Source organism: Buceros rhinoceros, unplaced genomic scaffold, assembly GCF_000710305.1.
Source record: "Buceros rhinoceros silvestris isolate BGI_N320 unplaced genomic scaffold, ASM71030v1 scaffold7946, whole genome shotgun sequence".
NCBI lineage: Eukaryota > Metazoa > Chordata > Aves > Bucerotiformes > Bucerotidae > Buceros > Buceros rhinoceros.
Window position 1 is genome coordinate 8513 of NW_010419251.1, and position 24883 is coordinate 33395.

The 24883-nt window shown below is 36.5% G+C and overlaps 1 protein-coding gene across 1 annotated transcript; it reads right to left on the reverse strand.

Annotated features, from left to right (window-relative positions):
- Positions 1-3696: 3696 nt before the first annotated feature.
- Positions 3697-24629, reverse strand: UFL1 (UFM1-specific ligase 1; the record flags this gene model as incomplete). The annotated part of the gene is made up of 18 exons (XM_010138831.1): positions 3697-3947; positions 4656-4836; positions 5271-5356; positions 6122-6202; positions 6324-6454; positions 7567-7730; positions 8655-8775; positions 10237-10359; positions 12936-13056; positions 13439-13618; positions 14294-14469; positions 15927-16073; positions 19652-19710; positions 20352-20482; positions 21653-21767; positions 22590-22687; positions 23434-23462; positions 24484-24629. Coding segments are annotated over 18 exons (2302 nt in total), but the record flags the coding sequence as incomplete, so codon positions are not given.
- Positions 24630-24883: the final 254 nt, after the last annotated feature.

Below are 24883 nucleotides of genomic sequence, written 5' to 3' on the forward strand. Positions count from 1 at the left end.
CCAGCCACATCTCTTCCTGAACTTCCTGAACTGGAAAGCAGCTTATTTCATTTGTCCCCAGAGATGACCTGTCCTGACCTACCTTCCTCCTCACGTTGAGGATACGAGAAACTCATCAATCAAACGGTGTTTCTTCTTAAACTTGTGAGGTTGCTTTTCCCACCTCAGATTTTTTTTTTTTTTGGAAAAACACCCCAGACATTCCTTAACAATTCTTTAAAAATAAATAAATAAAATAATGCGAGTTGTTTTCCTGAGAAAACATCTTTGGCATTTACTGAATATGTTATTTGGGTCAGCAGAGAAAGGAATTCTGAAAAAACCCCAGACATTCCTTAACAATTCTTTAAAAATAAATAAATAAAATAATGCGAGTTGTTTTCCTGAGAAAACATCTTTGGCATTTACTGAATATGTTATTTGGGTCAGCAGAGAAAGGAATTCTGCTCTCACAAGTATCCTGTTTATCCAAAAGCTTCAGATAATTACCATTTTCCATGTTTAAAGCACAATCATGGTTCAAGAAGTCTGAGTAGCAAATACTTCGAGGCTCAAAAAGGACTCAGGGGAAAAATCACAACATGCCTTGTTCTTATACTCGTCCCTAAGCATTGACCCTGCTGGAGACATAACATGGGGCTACACAGACCTTCGATCTGGCCCAGCATCCTCTTGTGTCTTCTGCAAGAGTACCAAACTTCCTATTAAAAAGCCCCCAAATCCATCCAGTTTTACAGAAATTGCCATTTTCCTGGCTGAAGGAAAATGCAACTGTTACTTATTAAAAAAAAACTCAAGGAGCCACCACTGCATGAACAGCCTACTCACGAGCTACAGAGAGAACAGAAGTACTGTAGCTTTATCTGAACAAGCTGTAAGATGGATTCATGCAGTCAACAAATCCCGATGCTATTACGTAGAAACTCCTGCCAATTTTTCTTTTCTCTTTTTTTTTTTTTTTTTAAAGAGGTTGTGAAATAAGAGAGTTGGAAAGAAGGCTGCAATTTCTAACAGAGCAGCAGTTTGCTCATTTCCAGTAGACCGGCAAACCACCAGCTACAGAAGTCATATTTTACCACTTAAAAAGAGAGAAAGGAAAGGCTGCTGCTGAGAAATATATTTTTCCACCTATGGCTAATGCACCCAGTCCAGTCTGCTGAGAGTAGCAGCAAATGAGGCTACGAGGTGCATGTTGATAAATGCGTGTATATACACTGCAGCTTTGTGAATCTATACAAATACAATGGTGATGTTTAAACACCATAGGTGAAGGGCACAGGAGGCTGACACGAAATATTTAAAACACAAGTAAAACTGTTAATTTGTGTACTTTGTATTGCCTTTCCTTTTCCTAGAAATTCCAAAGGGCTCTTGTTTGTGAGCTGAAGCTCTGATTTCTAAGACAAGATTCTCTTCCTCCTGCATACCTTCCTCCTAGGGAGAGAAAAACCCCCATGAATCTGACAAATATTCAGAAAATTGTGAATATGTCTTTTCTTTCTCTTTCAAAATACTTCCACATCATAAACGGAAGACTGATTTTCCACACCTAGGAGACAACAAAAATACCTGTGAAGGTTTTCCAACCTATGTCTCCTTGAAATCTGTTAGTAGCCAGAAGATATTTCTGAATTTTAGTGCTTCCCTCATTGCTACTTCAAAGAACGTATTTTTTTATCAGTCCTGTAACGTTGGGTACAATATAGCAAGTCTAACACGTTATAAAGTAAATTTTATAACAAGTTCATTATTATTCCAGCATAAAACAGTATCAAATAAAAATATGTTTGATTGCATGTTAAATCAAAGGGGGCATATTACCAGCCACTGTTTGAAAGAGGCAAGTTGCAAGATGATCAAATGTTTAAGTCAACAGAATGCACTTTAAATACTTCATCATTTAATGTTATTAAAATAATTTCGTATTTGCATACAGAATGTCATATGGCATATTATTTACAAAATAGCTCAATGTCATATAAAATTGCTTACATTCAGTACAGGAACTTAATCATTTTTCTGTCAAAATAACAAGAAATCAAACCTATTCCCTGCGTCCAAACTCTGTTTCTTAAAGCTGAACTGTTTGAATGTTTTTCATCTCTTACTCTTCCCTTTACTGTCAGCTACGATAGCCTCCAGCCAAGGAAAGAGAAGTAACTGCCTTGATTTCTTCCTTACAACTGACAAACTATTTCACCTTACGTTTGGTAAAAGATTAGCATCGATGGGAACATTGTTAAACATTACTGCCTTTTATCTATGTATAAAATTCAATTTTTTACCTTACTAAAATTCAGTCAGCCTTGGTTAACCTGTTACTGGGTTTCCATACTTGGCCTCTTCAACTTTCATTTGTTGCAATTTCAGGCTTGGGCATATTTATGATTAAGCTTATAGAATACGTGAGCTGTTGGAAAACAATTTGAACAGAATTTGCTTTCTTTCAGCATCAGAGCACTTTGACAAGAACGGGTGAATGACGTTTTTAGTGAAAAGAACCCAGTTTCTTGTCTTACTACTCAAGCTCGATTTTACGCAATTTTACACACATGAAATCACTGAGCACTACTGAAGTAGGACAACTAAAATATTTCTGGTTTGAAAATTGTCTTCTCTTAAAAGTAAGTTTGAAGTGTTTTTAACACACAAGAATTGTGTCATTAATAGTGGCAGAACTCTATTTTACACATTTTCCCATTTTCCTGAAGATGTAAAGTACCGCTCATATAAAAATAAGGCTGGTAAAAAACTTGAGGGAAACACTTCAGCCAATACTTTGCTCTATAAAGTTTATGTAGAAAGAGTATAAACGAAATTCTTTTCAAGAAACTCAGGATAAACAGAATACCTCAAGTTCACTCAAGGAGCTGACAGAATGCAAGCAAGTGCTTCTAAGCACTATGGGAACTAGTTATGGGACTAAACCCTCAGCGAGTCTGCTGAATGAACATACAGCGTGTAAAATATGGCAGGAGTAACAGCGTTGACTCCCAAAACACCAACGCAAAAGCGTATCACCTCCTCTGCCCGAATTATAAGTTTTGAATGAGCAGCTATGGTGGAGATTAACAGAATACATTAATAGCATGAGTGTGCTGATTTTCACAAGCTCTCAGGACATTCAGAAACTCACGTTAGTACTGGGCCCCTTCCCTTAAGTTTAGCACAATACATTTGTAATCAATGTTTTTACTGTTGTGGTCTAGTGGACAAAAGCTGAAAACATCCACTAATGGTATAAAAACATAAAGATGGCCTTCCATTGGTATACTGACAGGTATCAATATATGTTTCAAAACTAGTATTTTGAAACTAAGATATACAGGCTTATATACACGCTTATATGCAATCCTTAGATCACTATAGAGCCAAATCAGAGAATTAAAGCCTGTGTGTGTATGGAACAGAATACACTGATACGTGAAGAGCAACCATTTCTTGAGGACTCACATGAAGACGCCAGTTAAAAACCACTAATGTCATACCCCAACTGTCCACAACTCTGCTCTGTCACATCTATATTGAACGTGAGTTACAAGCACACTGTAGTAATACATAACAAAACTCCATTTGCCACCATCACCCAACAACTGTGTTTCCTGACTGTGATTTGCCATTGTCTGAAGCCAAATTTTAAAGTCTGTCAGGCATTTTCTGCTATCTTTCCCTTCAGGACAAAAAAAACGTAGAATCTGACTCTACCATGGGTGCGGATGCACTGAATAATAGTTTTATTCCTCTGTTACAGAAGGTTTCCTAGGTCTGAGAACAAGATCTTTGATAGAAGTAGTGATTTCCTGGAGCTCTTTTCGAATGGTATCTTCTTCTTCCTGCTCTTTCAGGTTATTTGTTGTGTCACCATCTCCACGTTCAGTTTTCTTAGTCTGGCTGATCAACTGTTTCACTACTAATCCCTGGTACTTGACTAACAGGGAATGCTGATCCTGAGGGGTAAAACCAGAACAAAACAAAGGAAGGTCAGTTATGGAGGAGGTACACAGACCTTTAATTAGATTAATTTTTTTAAAAAAGCATTCTCCCGTTCTTGCCTGAAGAGGGTTGGGTTAGTAATAAATAAATATATTTCCATCAAGGCATTTTGCAGCCTGAATTCTGAGAGACATTTGAAGAGGCAAAAGAAATGAAAGTGCATCCATGCTGCAAGAACAGGACAATTACCCACTGAAAGAGGAAAGCAAAGCAGTTACTAAACATCACCAGTTTTGGCAGTTTAAAATACAGAATTTCAGTATTTTTAGTTTCGAAGAGGTGTATCTTTCTTTAAAATTCAATTAGAAAAGTTTAAAAAGCAACCATGGTCTAGCTGGAAGGAGAGAGAGTAAACATTTTCAGTTAGAAAAATTATAACATCCCCCACTACATAGCTGTCTCTGGATAAAGGCGAAAGCTACAGTACTAATAACATACTGATTTTTAGTTTTATTAAAAAAATAATGAAGATGGATCCCTGAAACGATAGTTTTGAAATACAATATGGGTCAGAGAAATTGTATATTCTCTACACAGAATAATGATTAGACATGAAACACAAAAGATGCCAGTCTCAGGCAGCTGAAATAGTATAAGGCACAACTTCTGTGTTCTGCTGTAGAAAAGAAGTACTTTCCCCTTCGAAAGCTAGAAAGAAATACCTCTGGGATTTTGCCACTCAGGAAATTAATGATCTGTGGTACTGATCTTCCTGGTGCATGAAGCATACAGTGGGTTGAAAACTGAAATAACAGTACTGATGTCAGGTGCAGAACAAGAGCTGGATCTTCTGTGACTTTCAGCTGTTCAGTCAGAGCTTGTCTGTGCTGAAACAGGACTTGCCTGAGGAACAGGAACACATTATATAAACACACGTTTCTCATTCTGTCTTACAGTAGTTGGTAATAGACTCTAGAACATATCTAACTTCAATTAATTTTAATTTTCTCCTCTGACTGACCATTTCTTTATGTGAAATTCCACATTAAAAAACTGTAAGAAGCTAGCACTGGTGTAGCTCAGATTTTGAAAGCCTCCCCTGGAGAATTTATAACCCAGGTAGTAGTAAGCACTGAGTCAAGCAAATGCGCTATGAGCTCTCCCCTCCTCTTTCTTCCACAGAATTAGGACTGTCTTTTTTTTTTTCAGTTTAGAAAGAAAGACTGCCTCTTACTTACGCATTCTGTGTGACTGCTACTGCACTACCTACCTAACATTTCTGCAGCAACAGAGCTACATTTCACAGACTCTGCACAGAATAAGCAAACTTAAGATACCTTTCCTTCTTTTTGTCTCCTTTTTTCACCATAATACCACAAATATCGACTGCAGAATCGAGGCATGAAAGAAAATCTTCTACACTCTATTAAAAAAACATAAATATTTAATGTGTGTGAGGAGATTATAAAAAGTTAACTACTGTTCACAATTAATTACATGAACAGATGTCTGTGAATACATTTGGAGTAAACTATGGAAGAAAAGAGAAAGGAAAAAAGTATTTAGTAGAAATTAATTTTAATCATCTTCCAATAGTTCACATACTTAAATATTAAAAGAAATGATAATCTTTAAGTCTTAAAAATGGAATTAAAAAAGGAATATATGTTCTACAACTATTTATAGATGTATTTTTTCTTAAGAAACATACCAGTATGGCCTTTTGCATAAAAGAATTAATAAATTACTTTCCTTCGTACTTACACTGCCATAATTTGAAGGTTTTTTTAGGGTTGGGGTTTTTTTGGTTTTTTTAATAGCCAGGATTTTTCTAGTTAAGAAATACATGGGAGAAGAATAAGGCACGTCAGGAACGAAATACAAGAAACATCAACTACTTTAAACTGCAGACTCTCAGCTTTTATTTTTCTCACTTGCACATAAAAGATACACTGGATTCCACCCGGAAGCAAAGAGCTAGGTGACTATCAGTATCACCTTTTCTGCTCTTAAAATTCACACACATGAAAATGTACTTAATCTCACCGATCTACTCGAATTCAAAAGATTATTTTGCCTTTACCCTTCACAGCAGCTGCAGTTATGTACTACACCATGTAAGTCAGCTGCTTATTAGCATTGTATCAGCAGAATGGAAATTGTGAACTCAGATGGTGGATCCCTTTACCTTGCCATTCAGAGAAGCATGCAGTTTAGTTAAAGGACCTTTGGTGTCTTCTGGCAATTTACCTAGGATCTTGGTTCGGACCTGTATGAGACAAGAATGGAAATAATCCATAATATTAATTACAATTTCAGCTGCAGGCATACTCAAACAGAAGATAATTAAATATTACGTAAACATCACTGATCTGCTGTTATCTGTGTACCTCACTTGTGATTGTAGAATAATTTTCTGTTGTCATCATTGAATCAGATGCTAGGAAGTTGAAAATAAGATTTGTAATGTCTGTACAGACAGTCTTCAACAAGTGTTTGGCAAGGTTCGTATGAGTCTCATCTGTAAAAGAAACAAGTGATTAAGAGTAACCTATTATACTTATCCGATTCCTGACAGTCATCACATCACTTCCTAAGAAGTGGATTCTATCAGCCATGGGTAGTATGAAAAAGTTATCTGGATACATGAAGCTAACATCTCTCATTTGCAGCTGCTTATGGAGCACTCTTCAGTGAAGAATGTGAGCTCTGAGGTCTGTAAGCCCAGTTTATGCAGTGTTAGTATTTCAGAGGTGTCTCTGTATAAGCAATGAACCGGTCCCTGTTCAATCCTCCTGAACCACAGATGAATAACCACTGCTATCCATCAACAAGTAAAAAGGAAAAGCCTACAGGACAAGCAGTTAAACAAGAGCAGGCACATGACTTTAAGACTGAAACAGTAGAATTTTAGGAAAAAGATTACAGAATGCATGTACAACAAACAGAGGCTAATGGGAAATAATTCAATTTATTCTTAACCACAGAAATACCGGTTTTTGCTACTGCTTCCTTTTATTTTAAGTCTTCTGCAGGGAAAATTCTACAAGAAAGCTGAATATAGCAGAGAATCTTGGAAACATCTACAATATTTTCCTAATGCTACTTTTCTGTCACAAAATACAGTAGCTAAAGAGGACACCTTACAAACTAACGCGCAGCAAAATGAATCCACGCTTTTTTGAGAAACCGCCGTCAAGGAGCAGCTACTTTCTGTATCAACACTAAAAGAGGTTTTAACAGGGGCTTCTTCAAATCAGGTAGTATTCAATTCTAATTCTTTCCTTAGTAGCACAGGTGACAGAATGACGTAAGCTTACTGATGTTTTTTTTTTTCCCCCCAGACAACAAGAACAGGGAATGAATGCAAACACTTTGGAAGGGAGGACAAGAACCCACAATTACCTTGACAGAAGACATAACAGACTGTGGGTATGAAACAAAGAGAACCTATGTCAGTATGTGAAGCAATGCACTCCAGCATTAGGTAGGTCAGTGTTAGGCAGCGTAAACACATCTCTAAGTTTTTCCTTTTTAAACTCCTGCTCTTCTTTGACCTTGAATGTAGATTCTGGAATAAATTTCACATCCTTGAAGGACCATATTTATTTTTTAAAGTATAATTTAGCGTACCTGTGAAATGTTTTGCTCCCTTTTCAAATAACCGAACATTGTTGTACAAGTTTGAGAATTCCTCCTGCAAGTCCTTCATAGTCTGTCTTCTGCTAGCTCCAGAGGAAGATGTTGAAGACGTAAAAACAGAACGCACAACTTCCTGGTAAGTTTTTGTTAAAGGTCTTAGGAAAGGGAAGAAAAAAGGAGAAAAAGGGAACATTAAGCAAAGTGTAAAATTGTGGGAAGTTTTTCCAAATATATCAGCAATAGAGAAAGCTATCTCATAATGAATGGGACATGATTGCCACAGAATGGTGAGATAAATAAAAAGCAAATAACTGAAAGCACTAGGAAATTAAAATGCACTTTTGTAATTACAGTAAATGCTTGCCAAGGTTTTAACTCATAACAACTCTTAAATGGGTACAAGATGAAAGACAGAAAAGATTTCCAGGAGCAACTCTATTCACAAACTCTTTTAGGGGGCCGTGGTCAAATTTCACATCAATGAGAACTGTAAGAGGGGAAGACTTAAGTTGCATGAATATAGCACAGGCTTTTCTAAAGATGCAGTTATCACTGCTCTTCCACATTTATGCAGCCTTGGGCTGTGACAGTCCTATCATGTCCTTTTTGCCTTGAACACCCATATTCATATGCTCTCTCTTGTATGGAACATTTTTTAAAAGAAGTTATTAATCTTTGCTTAGATCAGTTTGCTGATCTAGCTTATCACCCAGTTCACACAGGTACCAGCAGGGCCACAAAAGAAAGGGAACAGGAACATATACCAAAAGCTGTACGGAAGATAGGACTGGTGAAACTCCAGCATGGATCCTCATAAGGAGGCGAGTCTGAAAACACACTTGCTGACAAAGGATGCAGAACCACCTACTGCTAAGCAGCAGCATTATTTCTCATTACTGTGTCAGCATGGCTTTCTCACAGATAAGCAAGTATGTAACATGGAGATGTACAGAAAAAGAGAATTGTGATTCACTTCCATCAGCAAAACATTTTTTTCTAAGCAAGAAAAGAGATTGAAGAGAAGATCCATCCAAAGTGAAACACAAACTTTCTAACTCCAGCTGGATTACTGAAAATACCTTATTAGATGTTCAGCAAGTTCTGTAATAAGCTCTTCAGGGCAATCCTGCATGTGGGTCTTTACAACATCCTGAATTTCCTCTTGTGACATGAAAGGGAACTCCAGCTGCTTATTCCTACCTGTAGTGGCCATGAGCAACATTCTTTGAGAAAATGTTGTATTTACTTTTGCTGCAGTTACTCTGTGACACGAAACACTAAAATGCCTCAAGTCCAAACCACCACAGAAGCAAGGCGTTACCAACAGTAGAAAAAGAGTGACTACACAACAGTTAATTTTTATTATATATATTACATATAAAAAGCTGACAAAATTTCTCTTTTGATGACTTAGAAGTTATTTTCTGTAATAGACAACTTAAGTAGTATATAAGGACATGTGCTTTTGGTGAAATATTTCAAATTGCTTGGCCCATCCATTAGTCTAGAAACAATGAGCATTACCAAGACCAAATAGCTTTTTAGAATGCCAAAACTGAATAAAATGTTCCTATTTGAAGGATTTAACAAAGTTCTTGGGTTTTTTTTAAAACCCCCATTTAGTAAGGTACACAATGATGTAACAAAAAGTATCCAAACATGAGGTTACAGTATAAAATTTGAGACATGATAAAGCAAGAATATTAAACCAGACAAGAAGTTTTAGCAATAAAATCAACTTAATATTGCTTGTAAATGCATAGAAATTAGTGCACCTGTATTTTGTTTTTGGACAAAGCATGAAGTTTGCCTGCATGCTGAATAATTTAATTTTTACATATAAGAATGAGATCAGGATGATAACAGGGTACCAGAAGAGGTCAGGTATTCAGAGTTCCAGACGCAGCATAAAAGAGGTTTATTCTGCACATAAATGGATGGAAATCAATGGTGTTCCTAGTTGTGCCATAATAGCAATGAACAACATACACAGCTATACGGACAGTTGGAAAGTGAGCTGAAATCAGGTTTTGGAAGGGGCTTATATTTGAATGGTTACACCTAAATTTATCTTGGGATTTTGGTTCAGTCTATTTATTACAATACAGCAATCCAAGCAGCACCTATTATAAAACGTTAAAGGCTACACCAAAAAGAACGTGATGTAAGAGTGTTTTACTCAGGAACTGCAGTTACTCTGTGACATGAAACACTAAAATGCCTCAAATATTAAAACTTTATTTTGACTGCACATTTTATCCCTGTGAGGAAAAACACCTCAGTACTGATTCATTTCTAGGATTTGTTAATTAAAGCTAATGAAGTTTTTGGAACTGGATGAGAACTTTTCCATTTATCATACACTATTCAGCAGGTGTTAAGAAAACAATATAATATTCATCCTGATATCTAAAAAGAAGAAAAAGCTCTAATTTTCTTTACTTAAATTGCTATTTTAAAGACTCAGTTATACTTTTCAGTGAATATGGTATGTCTATTTCATTTAAATAGCAACGTCATATTCATTGATACAATTGTAACTAAATTTTCTTTAATATTTTACCTCACCTTATCAATACAGTGGGGAAAAGGAGACGTGTGGAAAAACAAGTAATAAAGATGTCAGTATGAATAGATAGTGCCCAAAATAAAACACCAAACCTGTGCTAGCTGCCTGTGACTCGTCATCGCTGTCAGCATCCTTTCTTCCTTTCTTCTTGGTTTTCTTGATCTTGATCTCTCTGGCATTACCACCTCCTCCTCCTCTCACGCTTCCACTGCCCTCTGGTGGAGAATTATTTGCTTAGTACACAACGAAGTTCTACCACTTAGGAAGTTTACAATACTTTGGTAATTTATCTTCATTACTTGTTTGTGCTGAATTTAAAAAAAAACCCACAGCCTGATTCTAAACTTAACCTACCATGTATATTCCAGTATCTTAGGGGCATGAGTTCCATTCTTAAGACAAAAAAAGCAACTGAGTCAAAGCTTAGTTTAAACAAATGTCATTAATAAACACAAATACTAACCATACCAAATGTACATTTTATTAAAAAAAAAAGCAATATATTTTTCCAATTGATAACAGATGAGATACCAGTGTCTCCAATGTAACAGGAGACTTTCTGTTGGTTGAAAATAGCATCTTAGTAAACATTTAGCATTTTTATTCAATGTTGGTGAATAACCGAGCTACTAAAAAATATTCCAGGTAATGTAACTTCATTAACTTTCAGAGATAGAATCCCATGTAGTAAGCATTTATGCAAAATATTCTTGGAAGCGTGCATCCAATTAACTAGAACAGTTTCTTTGTTCACTATTCCTAGATGACCATAAAGCATAAGGTGTTCCAGTTCTGACAAAGAGAACAAATTACTTAGTTCAGAGGTCCCATAATCCCTGTATTCACACTGCAGGATCTCAGTTTGCAGTACAGTCCCTCTCCACAACGTAAGCTGTTCTGCTATTTGTTCCCTTTTCACAGCTTGTTCCTTTTTCCACTGGAAAGAAATTTACACTCCAGAATAACTGGTTCTATACCTGCACTAAGCCTTGCAAAAGTACTTACTTCTCCATTTAAATATAAGCTCCAAGATTTCAAGTAACTACATTATGTAACAGTACAATCACTTTAAGAAAAGGAAACACAAAGACGAGAAGCTACTACTCACAAAGCTAACTGTGAATGTTATATGTTATGTGCTCCAGATGGATTTTTAAGCATTACTTTGCAGGAACAGCAAAAAAGTTCACTTGCAGCTAGCAGTGCATGGTGTACATCAGATGGATGTGACACCTCTTGAGTTTATGACCTCTTCAATAAAAAAAAAGAGTTGGTGTTTTTCACAAGATTATTTAAAATGTGACTGCATTCAGCTGAGCAGATACAAACTGTGCGTCACCTGGGCAAGCTCCCGTTGTTCTGTATTCCACTTTAATAGCCATACAGAAAAAGCGGCACTCTGCAGTCAAGATCTTATCCACAGAGAGATGAAGCAAGCAAGAGAGACTACTGTCAGAAAAGCCATATTTTATGACCACAGGATACATAGTCTGTAACCTACAGAAAGGATTTCAAGAGTACATGCCTCTACAGATACTTGTTTGTAACAGACTGTTGCAAATGGTATACATAGACAACAGAGAATTTATCTTTACATTTTTTATTAATCCAAACACATGGCAGAATCCCTATTTGTAAGAACTGCATTAACACTACACCACATCAGGGTACACTTAAACAACAGACAGTGGTATAGTCACAGGCAGTGTGACGTAGGCCACATTCTGCTAGTACAAAACTACACCATCGACTATTAAACCATGCTGTGGATTGTTTTAAGGTAATGCACCTAACAGTCCGTAAAAAAAACACTTCAGGGTTGTGCTTGCTGATGGTACAGAATACGTCACCTGCGGATATGAATGTGTTTAGACATGAGGTACCTGCTCAGCAGAGTCTCACTCCTCAGAGTGCTGGAAACTGAAGTAATTCTATTTCTGACAGTTCAATTAAAGTTCAAGCTTCTCCATCTCAGCTAACTGCCTGTGTGTTCAACATAGACTGCTCAGTAACATAGGAACCACATGAAGTTTCTGGGACTGAAAACAGTCTTCAGTCTAAATAATGTTTTAAAAAACAGAAGGGGTTAAACCCACACGTTTTTATTCTTTTTCTTAGATTAAAGTCTATTCCAAACAGCCAGCACACAGATGCAGAAAGCTTGGGATTAATTTAACCCACGATATACCCTAAAGTAAACTGTGTGAATCTCCAAATAAATGTTATGTGTGCTAGCAACAGAAAGTCATCTCATCTGGAATTCTCAGTAAAGATGTACAATATTCTCCAAAAAACCTCCACCTCAATACCTCATTTCTCAATTTAGAATGATTTTGGAATTAACTTCTCAAGACTACTAAAAAATATTCTCATCCTCCTGGATCCCTGAAGAGTAGAGTAAAAGTGTATCTATACTGTGTAATAAAAAATGGTCCCCAAGGTAATACTGGTTTGGTCAGTCCTCCATCGTACGTAACCATACCACATACGCTAATAAATAAACATGGATTCCTCCCCATTCTGACTAACTCAAGACATCCTTATGGCACCTCCTCTGCACTTCTAAATGTGATATGAGTTCTCATGTACATCACTCAGGTATAACTACACCTGCAATTTAATGATGAGAAGTGGTTGGATTACTCCTTAAATATCTTCAGCAATCGACTGGAGGCAACTAATGGGACTACAAAATATAGTAACTTTGTATATGAGTATTTCCAAGGCTAAACAAGCCTCTTTGTTTGTTTGTGTGGGTTTTTTTTGCTTAGGTTAAATATTGATGCCTTACCAGTTGCTTTCTTCCTCCTTTCATCCTTTTTGTCTTTTTTATTAGCATATGAATTCTCTAAAACAGAAGCCTGTTTTAAATCTTCCTCAGTGATTAAATTAACACGGTTATTTTTCATTTCCTAAAAGGAAGAACATGCACTTATGAGCAAAAAAGATACACACAGCAACAAAAGATACATACAGAAACATTTAAGATATCTGGCCATTTTTAAGTACGCTAATCTAACACCATCTTTTCCAAGTGTAACAGGTGAAGAGACATTTACTGTTCCTTTCAAAACTCAGCATCTGAGCATACTGTTAGTGTGATAGTGTTTCCTGAGTGCAAATCAATATTCATTAAATTACACCGATTACATATACAGACTTTTCATCATTTTTTCCCACTCTTCTCAACTGTATTTCAAATGAGATGCAAAGAGATGGTAACAGCAAACAGTCACATAAACTATACTCTGAAAATCAACATGACAACATCTTGATCAATAAAAAACCCTGTACCTTTTCAGCTTTCTGTTGCATCATACCAGAAAACAGATCAGCACAGCTACTTAGAAATTTCTCACTGACCACAATGGTGTCATTGAAGATTAAACCTGAAGAACTTTTGTTTAAAGATCTCATCACTTGCTGAAGCAAAATCCCGACATCTTCTGTTGACAATGAGCTGGGCAGAAGAGTCTAGAGTGAAGAAAAAAATAATTTACACACAATAATCTGTTCTACAATGGCCAGACATACTTGCATGTGGATAAACAGAATCCACAGACAACCCACTTGACATCTGTTAACGATTTAGGATATATTGCATTTTTAAAGTTGAACTAGTAATTTAACAGTAAACACTATTTTAAATCAGAATCTCTCCAGAATATGTGTTACCTCTGGGAAAACGCATGGCAACTTCTTCAAAAATGCGGCTCGACAGATAGAGAGTAACACCAAACACAAAAGAACAACACGACTCCTTACTGTAAGTGACAAAGTAGTACTGTAAGAGCCTAAAATCAGGATTTAGCCAGGACAAAACGGCTAACATCCCTCTGCTTACCGAAACTGTCACAAGAGCTCAGTTTAAGCCCACAGAAATATACAGCTCTCTAGCAGAATATATTAGCACTAATTCTGAAATGATAGGTATCCACCAATGGAATACTGGTATGTCCTTCCCCTGTTTTTGTTCAGACCAATTAAGGGCAAATAATGCCTTTTTACCTGTTATTTTACTTAAACTGAATATTCCTCTTTGACAACATGGAATTTTCATTATACATGTGTATTTTCAATTTAACATTCATTTAACACAAAAAGACAAAATAAGTAAATCCAACAACAACAACCGAAAGGATTGCTTACTGCTACATCTATCCAGTTTCCAGAGCTGATGGCTTCCTCTACAGAGGCTTCAACCTGATCCACCATTTCTTGACCAACACAAGCTGCTCTCAGATGTAAGAGTTGTGTGGACTTGTACCTTTTTTTAATGTAGCCTACTGGATCTGGGATGCCAAGTCTGTACAACGCATCAAATTCTATAAAATAATTAGATGTCTGTTACATTTAAGTACCTTCATATACATACAGGATCTTACATAGCAATTTTTTTTGAAAGCAGAATCCAAAGAATTACATAAAGTTCTTATACAAGGAAATGCAGCCTCAAGCTGATTACTAACTTAAAACTTAGTTCAATACAACCTACACCTAAACACAGGCGTATCTGAAAGGATGTTGTAGTGAGGTGGGTGTTGGTCTCCTCTCTCAAGTAACAGGACAAGAAGAAATGGCCTCAAGTTATGCCAGGGCAGGTTCAGGCTGGATAACAGGAAAACTTTATTCATCAAAAAAAGTTGTAAAGCATTGGAACAGGCTGCTCAGGGAAGCAGTGGAGTCCCCATCCCTGGAAGTGTTTAAAAGCCGTGTAGATCTGGTGCCTAGTGACATGGTTTAGTGGTGACTTGGCAGGGCTGGGTTAACGTTGGACTTGATGATCTTAAAGGTCTTTTCCAACCTAAACTATTCTATGATTCTGTAGTTAATAGAAATATAAAGATGAAATCATGGATATGACTTTGGCCTGAGTTTTTGGAAAAAAAAGAAGGTTTTTTTTCAGATTCTTATACCATTAAGCTTATCTCTGCAGTTACATCTTTCCAATACAACATGAACAATAATTACAATATCTACAATGTCAAAATGTTACTCCAATGTATTTGTAGAAACATGCAATACCTCACAAGCAAATAATTTCAACTATTTGGCAGTTTATACTTAGATACTCTGAAAACATTCATGACAGACACTCTATCAGTGAAGTAATATTACAGAAACACATAAAACTGCCACAGGAAATTAAGCTGAACCTTTTTAAACTGCAAGACTAATGGCTGTTCAGTCCTTTGGGACCTTAAAGGCTACACTCCTCTGTTTATTCAGGTCCACACTTTCCCACAGCTCTTGTTTTAGAACACCACTGTCCAGTATCACTCAGCTTTAAGTTAGACTTGTTTGGATGCAAATCAGGACACCAGTGCCACTTGCTCCAGTTCTACAAATCTTATTTTGGAAAAGGTTCTTCCTGTGCGCTGCCTGTTTGGCAATCTGGAATATTAATAGCCAGAGTTTGGTTGTAATGTGGACACCTGGACTGAAACTCCAGCGACATGGGTCAAACATGATTATCTGAAAAGTCTGCAATGAGCAGTGTAAGAAATGTTTTCACAACAGTAAAAATGTAGCATTTGTAATCCTGTGAGTAATAAACTGACTGTTGAGCAGTATGGTTCTCTCTGCTGAAATACAGTTCTTTGGGATAAAGTAACACACATTATTACAAGATGGTCTTTTAACAAAGGAGTATCAACTACTGTCTTGATTTGCACTTATTCTTGTGAGGCTTCACACTAAACACTAGCTGTAGTAGGGTAAGATCAATTAACTAAACTAATTTTAGAACGGTATTTTATCTACGAGTATATACATTAATTACCTAAGTAACCATTCTGCTTGAAAAACGAGTCCACCCAGTTGCTCTGTGTTCTGGCATAGATGTCTGGAACAAACACAGCCTTATCCTGTCTCCCACCAACCACAGTGCCTTTTAGACGACCGGCATTAACAAGTTCTTCTAGCACAGCTACAAGAAAATAAATGAAGTGACATTTTCCACTGTGATATATCCATTAATCTAAACATAGCTATTATTTTCCCTGTTTTGTTTCTTCTTCTCTCCCACCCATTAGTTGCTTGTGCTTATTCTAGTGAAACGTTTCTGAGTTCTATCAATTATTTTTAACATTTATGAGAACATCTCGAAAAAAGCTCTGGAAATCATACAATGTTTCAAAAGAGTGATCCACAACAGCAGGATCAAAGCATTTTTTTATTGAACATATAACCTGAACAGTTTGAGCTTTTGATTTAGGAAATGTAGTCATAAAAGAATCTTTCTCTTGCCAGACAATAAAATACATCAGCATTTTATTAATAATGTTCTCTCAAATCCACTGCTTGTGTGTTAACCTAGATGGAAAAAACAGAGATCTGGATGCATTAAAGTGATATGAAAAATTGCTACCTAAACTGCATCTCCTCGTAGCGACCGCCTTCAAGGTTTACAATGTTCACACTGTTGCCAGTAATAACCTCCTGATAATGCGGAAATAGTGCTGACAAAGAACAGGTTGATAACCAGTAGTACCAGAATACTAAGCCTTTCTCAATGAGAAATACGGTATTTTCAATTCATTAAAAGGTGTTGAGGAATATTTGCCTCCTGTGTTCTGCTTTTGCCTTTTTGTAAGTCAGTAGATATATAAAAAAAAACCCAGCGACATCAACTGCCAATGTCTGCTGACTTCCAGAGCTTTGCTACATGTTTTTCTTATCCTCAGTCTGTGTCGATTTCTAGTCCATTAAGACAGATTCCACCCTGGAACAGAACGTTAAATGGTATCACAAAATACGGCTTCTTCCTCATTGAATATGAGTAGCAGTCAACATAAAAACATGCTTAGTACAGCATACAAAGGTTTTGTCACCTACACAGGAAAATTAACCTGAAAACCTGGTTCCAGAAGAAATACTGCATATTAAACCGTGATTTTTTTAATCAGATATGCCCATAGTGTAAACAAGCTTCTATAAGCTAGCAGCTATTGAAACAGCTGCTGTTTACAGACCTGAGCTGTACTTACTTACACTGAAAAAATGTAGAAGAAACGGAAACTGATTTAAACGAGATACAGTTTTACATAATCTAAGACAAGAGCTAGAAATCATGTTGTGCCATGGTTCAGTTACTTTGTATAAAATGGAGCTTATAAGACAGATTCTGAAAATTAATTTTAAAATTAGATTTTTATACTTACTAGTAGCTTAATTACCCAAGGAAATAGAATCAAAGTGCTTATCCCACCTAAGCAACTGTCAGACAGTATAGTTTGGTTCTCTGAAATCTCAACTTGTTTTTATTCAAAGTTTTGGGGGAAAAGCTAAAATTTTAATAGATTTTCAAACAATTTTGTGGAGCACTAGCAATGAACCAGAGTCTTTAGAGACTTTCCAGGGTAGGGAACGTGCTTTCATAGGAGATTTCACAGTCCCTACTACACCATACATAACGCTGCTGTCTCCTTTGAGAGCATGCGTAGAATCACTCTTGAGGAGAAAAGACAACTCAGAAAGAACCGTGCCTTGACTATACCACCCAAGGAGACCTTCCGCTGTGCTCTTTGCATCTGGTCTTGCCTATCTCACATTGGCCTTTTCGGCCATCAGCGCGCTTCCAGTAAGCGTCAGTAAGTGTGGGTAAAGCCCTTCCCAAATTTTTGTCCACGAAGCCAAGCCATGAAAAAAAAAATGACTACAATTATGCCTAGATAATCTTTTCTTTTGAAGCAAAACAACAGGACATTTGCGGAGCTACTGTAATCTCACACTTACGTTTAAAGGTGACTGCAGAGTTTGACAGAGACCTAATAGGACACTAGTAAGTCTGGCAAAGATGATAAGCATCCCTCCATGCCTGCTCTGCATCAGCAACATAATACTCAGACATGAAGAACACCTGTGCTTTCACAGTGCTTTGTAGTTAATGGTTTAACTTAAACAGTTTCTAATATCTAAAATTATTTTCTATCATAGCTTCATGCCCGCTTAACATGAACAGCAGCACAGCTACATGACAGAACCAAAGACTATTGTTTCTCTTGTCTAACACTAAGTGTTGATTAAATAATTAGCTGTTTGTAAATTATATGGCAGTACACTGCACTTTTTTTTTCCTGGAAGAGACACAAAACTGAAAAAGACCATTTTAAAACACATTGCTAATAATGACAAACATAAAAAGAAAAAGTGTAAGTCACACCAGTAAAAGATATTTTTTAAGTTTTCAGCATCTGCGAAATTGAGATGGTATCTCAGCAAATGAATGGAATAAAATCAAATGTACTCTGGCAATGAGTAAAAAGGGCTTTGAAACTTACAAAACTGCAGAAGAAATTAAATATAGTAAGAAAAACTAAAGAAAAAGATGCACAAGCTCACTAAAAAAACCGCCAAGAAAATACTAGAAATAGTTAGCCAATGTGATGATTACTGGTGATAAGAAAACACTAGAACTTCAGTGCACATTGACACTGTACATGAACAAAACATGATCATGTACTTGCTGGATCTGTTTGAAAAAAACTGTAAAAAAATCTGTAACACCATACTGAAATTTGCTGGGTACTGCAACATTACAATAATGCAGTTTAACACATTTTTCTTTTAATCTATGAATACTTCCATGACACATTCCAAAAAATGCGAGGAAGCCTTAAACTGATTATGTGAAAGGAGAAGAGTTTACATGATTTTATTTAAATGCTAAGATTTAAATTTTTAATGAATAAGCTTGTTGCAAAGCACAAGAACGTAAGCAGAGAGCTATTATAGTGGAGCTGAAGCGTCCAATGCCCTGAAAGCAAAAACACCCAATCAAACAGAAGAGAAATATTAACTCTGATGAGAAGAGACAGAAAACTGTTAAAGGATTCTAAAGACTTGGTCAGTCAGCATACAGGAGTAATGATGCTTGAAGCAGTATTTTGGACAGACTGGAGGGGGCAGTCAAAGAGAAGCTGCAGTATTAGAGGTGAGAAACAATTGAGTATTGCCTTAAAGTTTCAGCAGTTGGATAGGAAATCTTTATGCACTTCTATTTAAAAAAAGGAACTGAGGAATATAAAAGCAAACAGTTTACGGATATGCTTTATCTCTTGGCTTATAAACACATTTAACTAAGAGCGTAACAAAAGCTCTGCCTCTGCTATCCCAGAGAAAAGGCAATAAACAAAATCCAGAGCAGTTAATGCTATTTGGCTACATAAAATCTGTCCACTTTTGTGTGCTACACTGATAAAACTGCCCGTAGCTAAGAACAAATAACAAAACAGATGACAAAATGAGTAACGCACTTCTTGCATCATTCTGCCCCAGAGGCATTTCATCATCGTAAGCTTTCATTGCTTTATATACAAAGAACACCTCTTCAGTTATGGATAGCACAAAAAGTTTAACGCTTTTTACACTAAAGGGAAACACACAGTTCTTTATTCCAGAATTAAGACTATATACCAAAAAGCTTCTTTGAAAGCATACTTCTGGTAATGAAGAAGCTATGAATTAACTAATGAAAAAATGCAAAACAGTCTGAATGAAACTTACAGTAAAGTAAATGTTCTTGAAATCCATATCGAGTGATCAAGTTACTTACAGGCGTAGGCCTTGGAAAAAAGAAAAATAAAACAATGTAAGTTAATTACCTGAAAGTGAAATCAAGAATCTAGAAATAAGAAAGGTTACTTCAGATGGACAAAACTGTGTAATATCTCAGCCCCAGGATGCTACAGTGATGTTTAACACAGCTTATGAGGTTTTAATTTTAAATAACTATGAAATGATAACGACAATATGGTAATTATTGTAAGGAAACTTCCGCTGTCCCAAGTTTTTCTCTTCATACACACTGACACAGAAAATTACTGATTTAATAAGAAAAAATAATCTATAATCACATGTAGTAGGTAGACAGCAATATGTAATTGACTGGGGAGTGGTGGAATGACAGGACTGATACTCCCAAAGACATGAAAGAACTACCGATTAACATTTTCTTCAGCCAAAACCCCTTAAGTATGCTGTATGTCGTATACTGTGTTACCTTCCTTGTTCTCCTTTCAAAAGCAGGTCCCCATTTCAAAAAAGTGAGTCTAACATAACTACATATTCACCTCAGGAACTGAACTACACTTAAAAGAAATATATCCATAGGCCTTTCTTTTCTTTTCTTTTTCAATCATCCATAGCTCCATAAAGACCTGTGGTTAAAATACTTTAGCATGTGCTTGCAAGTGTTGCAATTTACCGAGTAATGGCAGTGAAGAGACCACGAATGCGTGCTCGATGACGGGACACAAAGGCTTCTGTAAAAATGACTCCACGGTTTTCCTGGTCTAGCTGTCCATGAATAATTCTACCCAAACGCCTGGACAGTGCCTGTAAATAGAAGCTGGGATGACTGCTAAAATTATATATTAGCGATGTTAAACAAAAAATAATAATAAAAAATTCTATTAACAGATCAGCAGGTTAGTTTTGGTAAGACAGACAAAACATTCAGAAATGAGGACTACAAGTGGAAATTATTATTTAGGTATACCAAGAATGTGTCTTCCTATGTGTAAGTTGATGCCCTTTTCTATCGGATATATGTGTATCTAGTGATAAAAGAAAACTGCAAAATACGTAAGCATTGTTTGGAGATGCTCAGTGAAAATTAGGATTTAAGCTTTGTGCTAATTTTGTATGGACCAGTGACGGATGACCTCACTACCCATTTTTTCAAACACCGAAGGCAAAAATTAGCAAAAATAAATACAAAACAAAGAGCTGCAAACAGTTTATAAATATGCATCCTTGCACATCCTGGGAATATTGCCCAGGACACAAAAAGAAAACATGCAGTAATTTTTGTATGTTAGAGAAGATTTTGTAGAAGCTGATCACGTTTACAAATACTAGAGGAAATCTGCTCATAAACTGAGTGTCAGCAAGGTTGTCTGTGGTACCTAACACGGCTGTCCACCTAACAGGTCACAGGATTACCCTTTAAAAAAGTACCTTCCACACAAAATCCAGCCTTAAACTGAAAGTCAACAATGCTAAGAGAATTCACACTAATCCTTTTAAACACTGCAATAGTCACTAACAAAGATAAATTGGGTTTTGTTTCCTCTCTGAATGTCTGGCTTCAGCTTCTAGAACCATATTTATTTTACCTTTTCTGAAAAAACTGGAAGTTCTCTACCATTGTATTTCTGCTTCCTGGGTTGCTAATGAGACTGATGAAATTACCCCTACATCTATAATATTTCGAACAAATAAATGTCCAGATCTTACATTAATCTAACTCGTTCCTGACATTACCAGCACTAACTGCTCCTACCAGTCACAAAGATTCTGAAGAAATTTTGCCCAGTAGTGAAAAGGCAAACATCAATCTCAATCTGAGAACAGCCGTTACACTGCACCCTGCATGTGTCCAATACTTTTCTGCTTACAATGACAAGCAGCTCATCACAATTAAAAGTCATGGCTATTGCAAAGATAATAAAAGAAGGGCAATGCCATCAATTCTACATTTGCTAGGTTGGTGGCTTGCGTCACCTGTATGAGGAAGTCTCCCGGAAGGTCGTATGCCTTGCAGAGTTCTGATATTGTCACCTGGCCAGTTTCCTGTAGTTTATCATTTATTTCTTCTGCTAATTGATCCAGGTAACTCCTTATTTAAAAACAAGAAAAAAAACAACAACCCAACACATTAAGTGTGAAATTCAAGATCAACCTGATAACCACATGCTGAATTATTAACTGAGCTGGCACTATATCTCTTGCTGTTGTATCTTTGCAAAAAATTATTTTAAATGAATAAAGGAGAACAATGTCAGTTAAAATGTGACGTTTTTCTAAAAGCCAGGTAACCAGGTAGTTAGTATTAAAACTGGCTATTTATCTGCTGGTATGACACTATCAAAAAGCAGGAAGAGGAAAACATATGTCAATGAGGCTTAGAAAGGGCTCCAGTGAGCAGGATAGGTCTTAATTATGTCAAAAGAGCCAGGAACTCCACACTCTTTGCCAGAAATAAATCCTGCAACACAATCAATATTAGAGACAACCCCACAAGAGTACTTCAGTGGCTGTTAGTGTGCTGAATGCCATGAAATGACTTGCTCATACATCTTCGGCTTGTGAGGTAAAGCCAGCGGTGGGAAAAAATGAGAGGGCATGTCAATAGCTGAGGCAGATAGCAAAGCAACAGAGCAAATGAGATCTGGCTGCTGTATGCAAAGATACTGGGTAAGAAATAAAGCCTCCTGGGCAGGGACATGCAGTAAGTCCTCTGCTCCATGGACTCACTGGATGCTCTGCCGAGACAGGCCTCGCTCGCCATTTGGAAAAGAAGCACTGATCACCACCAAGTAGCAGAGCCAAGAAAAATGTATTTTCACTTTAGCAGCAACATAGGCTGGCCATCATTTTTAGACTGCATTTTTAAAAATGAGAGACGTGACTTACACAGATTGCTCCTGAAAGTACTCACTCATTTATAAGCTGTCCCAGTACAAGCTGAATAGTTTTTTCCGATTTAATGATGTCGTTAGCTCTGTTTACAATGTGCAGGAGGTCCACATTTATTACCTAAAAAACCACCCATCAAAAGCTCTTATCAGAACTTTAAATTCAAATTAATTCTCAAACAATGATATACTTACACATTCCTATGCCTTGAGGAAAGTTGCTTTTAGTTTTTCTACTACTGCATACATACAGTTAATTTGTGATTTGGAGTAAAGCAGCAATGCTTTAGGGGGAGAAAGCTCTCCTTGCAACTGTGACGCTGGTAAAAGAAGCCTATATAATAAAAAATTCAGAAAACTACAAAAGAAAATACTAAACTGTTTTTCAGAAAGATTTTCTGATTCCAAGCAACTTTACTCAAGCCAGAAGGGTAAATTAGTCACAGAGGAAGACTACTGGAGGATAAAATTAGTGGAGACAAGAGATTAATGAAGGGAGAGGGAAGATCCAAGGAGGCATGCAAAGTTAATTATGCATGCTCCTGAAGCTTTAAATTTAAAGGGAAACATATTTCTTTTCTGTTTGGCCCTCTTAATTTACAAAGGAAGTGTTCAGTAAGAAAATCTGTATACTTTAGCGGTGATTTCAGAGGTCATACGTTATCATTAAGCAGAGAAGAACTCTCAATAGAGCAGTAAATGGACGGATAAAGTAATCTTCAGTACTCTGACACCAGCTACCAGCTCTTTGTAAAGTTTGTTCTCTTTTAAAAAAAATAATGTAGCTGTAGTAAAACAGATAAACTCCATATTTACAATATACACTGTGAATAAAAGAAAGAAGTATACAGATTACTAAAAAGTTACCTGCTGTAAGTCAACAATGTTTATTCGACCTTCAAAAAAGAGTACAAATATAATTTTAGTATTTAAGGCATGTTTGAACAGATTTAGAATATAGCATAGTCCACTGCATACAAGGTATTTCTTCATTACTTTTTTGTAGACCAACTGAATCAACTTCAGCTTTGAAGATACTGTCAAACCACAGAAACCACAGGTGGTCAGCACAAGACATCCCATATTGTTCTGCCCTATGGCCTTGCTGACAATCCAATACAGAAACTTCAGAAGTAAAAATCACTGTTCAAACTACCTCCTAATTGGTTTTGCCTTGATGCTGACCTGGATTTGACCACTAGTCCATCAGTATCAAAATGGAGATTGCTAAAACTTTCTACCTTTGCATGATGCTACTAGCAAAAATCAGCAACTTTAAATTCAGTTCAAGCTGTCGTACTGACACGATGCACACTGGCATCACGCAAACTGAGGCATACTTGTGGCAACTGCAAGAAAATGACTAGTCTGTATGAGCAGAATAAGGACGTTAATTTTCCAAACACACTTAAATATAACTAAAAGTACAATACACTGTCTTCTCATTAAAACCACTGATGCTAAGCAGTTTGAAGCATATTTGCTTCCTTACATATCTAAGTCAGATCTTACAAAGCAGACGGTTCTTCATACTGTCAATCACAATTTAAAAATACTATTATTACTAATGATGGGAATAAAAAATGATTTTGAAATTCTGATTTAAGGCCAAACATCTGGGCCAGGTATTTCACCATATAAAAATGTCAAATCTCCTTTCAAGAGGTTCTTAGACCACTCCTATCTCTGCAATTCTGATGATAATTCAGGTGATAATGAACCGAGTAACCTATCTTTATGTTTACCTAAAAGCTTAACATAGATCTGACCTGTGAATTCAAGTGTAGATGAAGCAATAAAAAGCAAGCTCACATTTTTTCCCAAGATTAAGGGAACTGAAGAAAATTTTCAAATTCTTTCTGAAGTTTTGAAAAATAACTTCCAAATCCATAAGAAGAAAGCACACACCACACTTACCACCGCAAAACTGCAGCTCATCCCGGATCTCCTTGCTAATCTGTGCTGGAGTGACATACTCTTTTCCATCAAGGGTGTGCACTACTTCCAACTGTTTTTCCGCAATCAGTTTAGTGACAATTTCTATACAGTTCCGTTCTGACAATCTATCAACAGCATAGCGAACAATCAGTTATTCTAAGTACTTGCTCAAATTATCTTTAAATTCATGTTTCAAAAATCTTAAGGACACAAAGTACAACTAAGACTACTTGCTGTGCTGGGTGAACACTTTTTAAGCCAAAACACTAATTTCAGGATCCTTCTTATTACCCCCCAAACCATCCATACGGCTTCACTTACATGGACCATCTCTCTAAAGCAACTTTTACTGTACTCCTGAACAGCTGTCAGCCCCTTT